General features: G+C 39.9%; 1 protein-coding gene across 1 annotated transcript; it reads right to left on the bottom strand.

Moving 5' to 3' along the window:
- Positions 1–2,066: 2,066 nt before the first annotated feature.
- Positions 2,067–8,891, bottom strand: nr1d1 (nuclear receptor subfamily 1, group d, member 1). Its single transcript, XM_056234638.1, has 8 exons — positions 8,484–8,891; positions 5,167–5,469; positions 4,993–5,081; positions 4,741–4,885; positions 3,747–4,462; positions 3,469–3,654; positions 3,151–3,361; positions 2,067–2,549 (listed from the first exon to the last, which is right to left on the bottom strand). The coding sequence occupies exons 1-8, from the start codon at positions 8,533–8,535 to the stop codon at positions 2,353–2,355; spliced, it is 1,899 nt and encodes a 632-aa protein (XP_056090613.1). The 5' UTR covers positions 8,536–8,891; the 3' UTR covers positions 2,067–2,352.
- Positions 8,892–9,529: the final 638 nt, after the last annotated feature.

Genomic DNA, 9,529 nt, shown 5'->3' with positions numbered 1-9,529 from the left:
TCCAGTCTTCAGTCTCATATGATCCTTCAGAAATAATTTGGTGTTCAAACAAATATTATTATAATTAATGTTGAAAACATTAACAGTTGTGCTGTTTAATATTTTTGTTGAAACCAGGATTCTTTGAATGGGAAGTTCGAAAGAACAGCATTTATGTGAAATTGATATCTTTTGTAACATAAATGTCTTTACTGCCCCTTTTGATTAATTGAATGCATCTTTGCTGAATAAATGTATTAATTTATTTTAAAAAGCCCTACTAACCCCAAACTTTTGAACAGCATATTGCACTAATTTAATTACCTATTGTCAGATAACTCTACTGTCCTATTTAATTGCAGCACTTATGGAAAAGAATTGGCATAATTTCCTGTCTTCTATATTTGTTCACACATCAGCTCCCACTAGAGGACACTGTCGTAAAGTTTGTATAGTAGTATACTATATATAATACTTTATATTATTCTATACATTCTGTATATATAATTTATATATTATATAATTCCATTTGTTTTTATACATTTTTATTCTTTTACAATAAACGTGTTCAGTACACAGGTAAACCAAGATCTATTCGACACATTAGATTTTTCTTCTTGGAAAAAAGACAACACGCAGCACTCTTGTTTCATAAAATGGCTTTATGAAGTAAAAGACAACTGAAATACATGTCGGAAGTTCTATAATATGCATATCCTCCTGAGACCCAGAAAAAAAAAGTTTTTTGAATTTAGTTTTTTTCCATGTCATCACACTGTTTAGAGCACAATAAACAAATGGTAAAAAAACATATATATAAAATAATATTTTATTCATACGTTATGCTATGTCCTCTGTAGTGGACGCCAGGACTAAGTTGTTTAAAAAATAAAATGACATGAAATTATATGTATAGGCAAAAACAATGGGATTTTTTTTTTCAATCACCAATACATTTTGGGGTTTCAGGATTTTTTCAACCAAAATTTGTATAAAGATTATTCTCAACTATGTTATGAAAGAAATAATGGAATGAATTGATACACCATTTTACTTTTTGCAATATGTGGGTAAAATGGCCATAAGTTAATATTCCCATTCAATGCAATGTATCTATACACTGTATCTAATTTGCACATTAATGTGTTCTGGGAGCAACATTTAATGAAAGAATAAAGGGTAATAATTGGAGTAATAATTGGCAACATTTTAATAATAATATCTAACATTTCATAGGAATATTGATGTATAATTTATTTCCATATTCACTTGTTGTGTCTCCCAGAATGCCTGATAAACATGATTTTAGTCCTGATGTCCTCTACAGTGGACACGTTTGAAATCAATGCCCTGTTCTGTAACAGAATTTTTTTTTTTTTTTACCCCTTAACATTTTCCTGAGATGTTGTTTTATGAAATACAATTTGAAAAGTAGTCCAATTTATATTATAATTACACTATATTATCATATTTCCATAAGAATGCTACATTTGATCACTAAATTAATGTCAGACATTTTTAAAGACCAAGGAGAAGTTGTTTTCATGGTGAAACCTCCAAACATTTGGTATCTCTGAAAAGTCCTGAATGTGCTCTTTACAGGACACCCAGGTTGTGTCATGTGACATGTATGATGTCAGAGAAATTCACTAAAATATAATGTCCACTACAGTGGACAAAAGTCTATTCTTGGGTCCCAGGAGGATATACTCTACTTATATGTCTGTGCTCATATTTATATATCATCTGCGTTGAGCATGTGAACTTTACAAAAAATATATATATTATACATTTGAAAACATTTAAAGTATGTATATCATATTTACAAATATTTTAGTGTCACACAGGGATGTGAATATACATGAAGGTTCATACCACGTATAGCTTGTCATTTGCATCATTGCTAAAATGATTTAATCTCTGAGTGTGGGTGTAGCGGGAACCCAGGCCTGGATATGAGGAGACGCTCTGATCTGCTGCCGCTGTTGTCTCCTCTCTGGAAGTGGCCTGGAGATCCTTCTGGCCTGGCTGTGAAGCCTTGCAAGAGACATTTTGCACTTGTTCCCTATGCAGATGCAGTCTGAGTGTTTTTGTCTGCTTCATTATTACCACCCATTTCAAGTAAGCAATGACATGTGGCTCAAAGACCCTTTTAACTGCCCTAAATATGGTTAGCTAGCCATAAAGGCAACTGGCCGACCATTAGACACCAAAGCATCCCTTCAAATGTGTCATCAAGTGCTTTTAAGTACCAAATGCATTGGTTTGTTTTCTGTTTTGTTCTCTTGGAACGGGTTCTAATGTTTGTACCCTTTTTTGTCTTGCAGTCAACCAGCGGCGACCCACTTTTACTCATGGCAGTGGTTTGCAACCTCAGACGTCAATGCGGAAAGAGAGCAGTTTCTCCGAGTGCATGTTATTCAGCGTGCGCAGGTCAGGAAGTTTGAGCAGCAGCTTAGTGAATCGGGAGGAGTCGCAAGGGGTGCTCTTGCTGACGAGGGTCCGGAGAGCCCGAATTAGACTTTCCTGAAGCATCTCCACTGAATTCACATTTTCAGTCCCAGAACGGTCTGTTCAACAGAAACAAACAATGAGAGACCAAATTAATTAGTGGATCAAACTAATGTACTTACTATATGATATATATGTAGTGTCAAGCCATTAAAGGGATGGTTGACCCAAAAATGAAAATTCTGTCATCGTTTATGCATTTCTTTCTTCTGTGGAAGATATTTTTTTAAAACGCCTCAGTGTTTGTTCATACAGTGAAAGACAATGGGGTCCGATGTTGCTTTGGGCACCATTGACTTTAATTGTATAAACAATATTTCAAAATTTTTTTTTTTTTTTTTTTACACAGAAGAAAGGAAGTCATGGAGTGCAAGTTTAACCAAAACTTAATAAAGATAAATCATCATATGAAGTGATCATATCTCTTCACAGCTTGAATCCTATGGATTAGTTTTATAACACCTTCATGACCTTTTTGGATCTTCTACCTGGACAACCAGTAGAGACACAGAAACCTCTCAGGTTTCATTAAAAATATCTTCATTTTTCATTATAAGATTAAGTGAAGTCTAATTTGTTTGAAACAACGTAAGGTTGGGTAAATGATGACAGAATTTTCATTTGAGTGAATTATCCCTTTAACACTAATATGCAACCTACCTGCAGAAACCAGCACCACTGCAGTGAAGAGTCCCAGTTCTTCTGCTGAGAGCTCTAATGAGTTGAGTTTCTCACTGAAGTCAAACATGGTTCCCAGCAAATCACCCATGCCCATGCTTTTCAGAGCCTCCAATCTGTAGGTGGCGCCTGAGATGAACGTAACAGTCTTCTCTTTTACGTTAAACAGCGAGGAGAAGCGTACCATGAGGACCTGCAGGAGAGATTCAAAAATAAAACATACTTAGTAAAACCCAATTTGGCATTGTGGCCTTTTTTGTATTTGACAAAAGTCTGATGTTTTAAAAACCAATGACTTACCTCAAATGTTCCGGCCTTCAACAAAGTGACCTGGTCGTTTTGGGATAGAGTGCTAAACCCTGGTATGTGTTTGGCGAACTCCACCACCTCTCGCACCGCTGGGGTGAAGCTAAGAGAGAAGTCTTCCCAAATTTCCTGGGGTGTTTTGTTAGGGTCCGAGTAAGGATGCATGTTCATTGGACAAGCCTGGATAAAAGAGATCCGTTCAAAGTCAAAAGTCCAAGACTTCTTTGCTTGGTACTAAGAAGAACATATCGTTAGAATACCAAAGGTCTTACCAGCAGAATCTCCTTGCGTTTTTTCCACGGACAGTTCTGACCCTGTGAGCTGCTGTTTAACTCCTGACTGTGGCTTACGCCGTAGAGGTTACTGTTTGGAGATTGCTGGCCGTTGTTATTGTGCTGCTGATGTTGTCCAGGTGCTTGGGAGGCTTGAAAATGGAGGCTGTTTTCTGGTGGCACCTCGAAGTTGTTGCAATGATGAGCAACATTATTATCGTGGTGGTAGATGGTGTTGTGGCCATTGAGGTGGTATCCAGCCATGCAGCGGTTGCTGCTTCGGTTGTCCAGCTCGCCGTTGTGAGGCAGCAGCGCTGAACCTAACTTATCATGAGCGTAGACGAAGGTCTCGCGGTGTGCCCGGGTAATGGCGGCAATGGTTTTGTCTACACCTGGGCTGGAGCACAGTGGTGGAGAAGAGGTAAGAGGTGGGGAGCTCTGAGCCGGTTGCACCGATGGGGATGTTGGGGCCGGGGGCGATGAGGTTGGTTCTACGGCCACTGCGGGGGGCTGGGGTTGCGGCCCCACTGTAAGGCCTGGGCAAGGAGATGAGGAAGTGGTGGATGGGGACGAAGAAGAGCAGGGGGTGTTTGATGTGATGCTCGCCAGCTGGAATTCATTCTGAAGCTGGTTGTTCACCATGTTGTTCATGGCGTTCTGCATCTCGGCTAGCATACGCTGCTTCTCGCGTTTTGGGATACGACCAAAACGAACAGCTGGGGGTTAAAAAAAGTACAGAAAATGTCATATTGATGTATGTATGCCAATGTTCTACTTAGAAACCTTTCGATGGATGTAGGAAGTATTGGTACTATATCTGACATTGGGTGATATTTTAGATTGTATTGATTTATCCATATCTGCTGAAATTGGATATGCTCATTTCCACTCATTTAAAAATGGAATAACAGTCAGAATTAATATCAGTGCATCCCTAAACTTTTATGTTATTGTTTCTCAGTATTTCTCCAAGCTTGGTTGTCTAGATACTCACCGTCTCGGGACATTCCCACGGACAGACACTTTTTGAAACGGCACTGCTGGCACCGGTTCCGGTTGATCCTCATAATGGTACAAGTTTCATTCTTCAGGCACTTTTTGTACTGGATGTTCTGCTGGATGCTGCGTCGAAAGAATCCCTGTGCACCATGCAGATAATGTTAGTTTTTTGTTTAAACAAAAGCTCTAAGTAAAAATGCAATGTTTATTCAACTTTTTTTAATGTAAACAGATGCTATTTTCTTACCTTGCAGCCCTCACAGGCATGGACCCCATAGTGAAAACCAGAAGCCACATCGCCACACACTTTGCACAGCAACACCATTCCATTCAGCTCTGGAAGGGAAGTCCGATGTTATAGTCGTTCTCCTGGATACCATACTGTCCATTGATCAGGTAAAGCATAGTTCTTATCACTTACTAGTAAGGGTGGCAACTGATTTGTTGGGTGAATTGCGTGCAATTCCAACATCATCACGGCCTCTTGGGGATCCACCAGAGCATGATGAGCTTCCCTCCTCTCCTGATCCAGAACTCGAGCTGCTGCTGCTGGTGTACATCCGTGAGGAATCATGGGATCCATTGGGGGAGGGTGGGAATGAAGAGCCAAAGCAGGGTTGCGTAAAGGACTGCAGGCTGCTGTTGGAATTCTCACTGTACATGGACACGGGGCTGGTGCGGTTGGGAGAGCCTCCACACGATCCGATGTATGATATCACCCCACCTAGCCATGAAAAAGAAAAGCACACTTACTAGATTGCTCCCAAACAAAAAGTGAGAGAAGCCCACCAAGAGGGAGTTGAAAATGTTCTCAGGTATTTTTTTCCTCCTCCCTAAAACTTGTGGGTACATCCTCATAAAAATGTTCCCATAAATACCTCTCTCATGGATTACATGGAGTTTCACTGAAACAGATGGTGATGAGGAAACTGAGATAATCTGTCCTGGTGGAAAATAGGGACACTTTCTAGGAATTGTTATTGTAAACTGGATGGGGACATTAAAAAATTCCAGCGACCACTCCCTTTTTTCCTGAGCTTGTCTCAGAAGGCCTTTTTTTGTGGTTTATAGGCCTAGTTTCATTGGCAGCGGTAAACCATGTGAGCCAGCCACATTTGACTCATGACATTTCTGTGTATCAAATGCACAACTCTGCATGATGTGTTGGTAGCACATGCCCAGACATGTGCAGTTATAAATAACATTTACAACTCTGTTTTTGTTCGACTTATATCCTGCTCATTAGTTTACATCATCAGCTCAAATCAGATAAGATTAGTCAACTTTGCTCTTGAGGAACTGTGCAGTGTGTTAGAGTTTACACCTTGGCATTGACTCTAGCATGTATACTATTGCCTAGAGTCCAATACTTTCCTGCTGCCTTTCCTAACCTTTGGTCCCCTGAAGTTAAACTCAGTATCCATCGCTCATGTTTTACTGTTTCCTCCTGCACACCAAATCACTGCACTTGATGGAAACTACATTTTAGGAACTACATGTAGAAAGACACATCATGGTCATATTCCATGATGCTAATGTCAAGATTCATCAGGCTCAAACTGTTAAAGAATGGTTGGCAGGGAGCATGAAGAATCATTTTCACACATGAATTGTCACCTCTGAGTCCAGACCTTTATTTCAGTGAAAGTCTTTGAGATGTGCTGGAGGAGACTTTACAGAGTGCTGGACTCTTGCATTGTCAATGCTAGATCAACATTTATTTCCAGAAAGAGGTGCAACAATTTTTGGTCAAGATCTTGTATTGACAAGTTGTGGATATCAAAGTGTTTTGCTAGTTTAATCTTTACAGCATTTTAAATGTCAAAGGCAAACCAATTAGAAGTTACATAACTAGTGTGCACTAGCACAAAAGGTCAACAAGTCACTGTGTCAGGTGGAGCAACAACATGGAAACACTCCTGTCACAAATGAAATTAGATTAGATCCACTAGACTGGTTTAGACTTTAATTTAGTGAGTTCGTTGTGGATGTTTCTGTTATAGTTACAAGGCAACAGTGGTTTTGGATCTTCACCCTGCTTATGTTCAAAAACGTGCTTCCTCTGGCTCCTAATGGTTTTTGAATCTAAACACTTAAGACTTTCCTAAACGTTCTGTCAAAGGAAATACTCGTGTAAGCACAACAGGGGCGCGTGTGAGCTGTTCAGGCGTATCATTGGGCGAGCACGCCTCCCCTCCACGTGCGCCACACAAGGACAGCCCTTCAACGAGACTCCGTGCATTAGGCACGCCCTTCAAAACACACCCGCGCCGCTTTTTTTAAACGCTTCACCATTCATTCACGCCTACATGCAATGAGCAAGCTTTTTTGCTCTACATTAATACTGCTGTCAGTGTTTACATTGGGTTCATTATATTTGTCTCTTAAGGTCAAAACTGGGCGTTGCAGTGAATTTACGACAGGTAAAGGGTGAGTGTACGATTCGAACCTGAAATTCCCCCACTTACCACTTCCAACACAGTGATTAATTATTATAAATGGTTGCTATTTGTGGTGCTATATAAACAATTGTTACTGGTTTACTGGGGAGTGATACGAGAAAAAGAACGCAAGCACAGATGTAGGATAAGCATAAACAGTGTTGCTATGGGCAACAGTCATTATCAATGAATATTTGACTTCTGAATGAACGACTGAACAATCACAATCGAGCATTTAATTGCAGTTTTCGAATCATGGATTCAGTTAATCTGGATTAGAGACGAAACATCCGAGTCATAGCGACATATAAAACAATTTTCCTCTTTGTTGTATCATAAACAAAAGTTATAGCCATACTATTCTGTTCATAATCAAAGATAAATGTAATAAATATGTTAATTCGATGAAAATGGCAGACATGGGGATATTTTGTGACGTATTCATGTCAGAGGAAATGGGAAAAGACTGTTACGTTAAACTGGATCAATTTCATGTCCGTTTTGAAGTGAACACGTTGTTAACGTGATGCCCACCCCCGCGTCTCACTCTTCGGGCCAATCGCAGCGCGCACATGGCTCACACTGCAGCGTCACACACGAGTTCGCGCTGGGAGGACAGACACGCATCGCAAGGCGGAATTATGTAATGAGCGTCTAAGCTTACCAATAGCTGTAGGCGGAGAGAGAAGAATGAAAACAAAAAGCACATGGCTATGATCGGCGGTCCATGTGAATCGAGTGAGGATATTCGACGCTCGCCTGCATCACAGGGATGTCCGTACACCTGACTTTTCAGTTATGACCTAGTTCCCCGAAATTCACGAGAACACTGTGTCTTAACCCGTGATGTTCTTGCCTGCGTCTGACATTTACATTCTATCTATATCGCGAACTTTTCTCACGTTAGAAATTACGCATAGGCTACCTACTGTTTACAGTCGTTTCACACATGAAGGCACTTTTATCAAGGAATAATGAAATATCTACACATTCGAAATATTTTTTAATGTCATTAAACATCTTCGTGATTATTTGTTTCAGAACCATAAAAACGAGATAATTCGACGAGCCCTGATACGTTGATTTACTGTCAAATCCGGCAGAAAGAAATATTATACCCTAGCTGTGACGTTTCACCGCACCAAGCAATAATTATAGCCTACATTTAGTTTGTGGACCGTTTGCCCAACAGTCAATAGTGCGTAATGCAACAAATGTATGAACATGCAAGTTGATCATGATTAAGCAGAGAGCTGAAACAACAAGACTATTTCTTAAAGCATCAAGAGAGTTTTACCTGTGTTGTTTGTGTCTACTGCTGTCGTCATGTTGAGGTCCAGTAAAGTCATGCAAGTTTTTGACAATCTCCAATGCAACACCCGGAGTGGAGATGCACTCTCTTTAGATGCACTTCTGTTTTTCTTCTCAGTTCTTCTTTACGATAAAGTCATAACTGCCAATAATGGCTCTCCTTAAATCGCATAAAATAGTTACGCGTCTGCTATATGCTGATAAAAGATGTTAAAGGCTGCGCAAAGACGTCAGTGAAATGTGGATCATTCAATGAAAATGTATCATAAGCCGGTGCGCCTGTCCTGTCATTTGCCCAATCTGTGTCGCTCTGAACTGTTCTGTAAAGTCTGCCCGGTTTTGCTTAGACTGCCTCGTTAAGGAGCATGCTTGGATGAGACGAGCGCAGGCGCACCCACTTCACCGCCGCTGCACGAGGCTCGAAATGTGTCCATGTGACCTCGGCGAAAACCTCGTGGCCCAGTGACACACTTTCTCCAGAACACATTTCGGTACGAATTTTAAAACTCCCCACGCACGTGCTGCCTCAAGTTAAAGAGTTTGAAATCGCCTGATGTCAAGAGGAATTGTTTGTATTACTGTGTATGCTTGCGTTTTACGTGTGAAAGTGTTTTTGTATGAGGAGACGTTTTCAGTTCAAGGGATATAGACTTCTTGGAAGGGTGTTTTTTTGTTTTGTTTTTTATAGTGGAAAGATTCATGACAAAACATCAGTGTTGGATGAAATGCACATCAGTAAAAGTACAGATACATTATTACTCCAGTAAGAGTAGTTAATGTAGGCCTACTTATAAGTAGTAAAAGTACTGATCGATTAACATGTTTATAATTTATTTAGCCAGCACTGGTCAACAACACTAATAAGAAATATTAGTGCAGACATTTAATTTGTATTGATCTGCAAATAGGCAAACTTTTTATTATATTACGAACACTTAGTAGACATTCAAATCCAGACATGTCAAATGAATAGTTCAGTGTGATTTGTGAACCAACCAGGAAAGAAGGCATTCACGAATTCGGCTCTTGTTT

The sequence above is a fragment of the Rhinichthys klamathensis genome, unplaced genomic scaffold (assembly GCF_029890125.1).
Source record: "Rhinichthys klamathensis goyatoka isolate OS25496 unplaced genomic scaffold, OSU_Roscu_1.1 h1tg000401l_1, whole genome shotgun sequence".
Classification (NCBI taxonomy): Eukaryota; Metazoa; Chordata; class Actinopteri; order Cypriniformes; family Leuciscidae; genus Rhinichthys; species Rhinichthys klamathensis.
This window is presented reverse-complemented; position numbering and strand designations above follow the sequence as displayed.

Coding starts and splice junctions, on each gene's coding strand:
- nr1d1 (XM_056234638.1), bottom strand. CDS start 8,535: ATGACTTTACTGGACCTCAACATGACGACAGCAGTAGACACAAACAAC. Junction 5,082..5,166: donor ATCAGTTGCCACCCTTACTA/GTAAGTGATAAG, acceptor CTTCCCTTCCAG/AGCTGAATGGAATGGTGTTG. Junction 2,550..3,150: donor AGTGGTGCTGGTTTCTGCAG/GTAGGTTGCATA, acceptor TCTGTTGAACAG/ACCGTTCTGGGACTGAAAAT.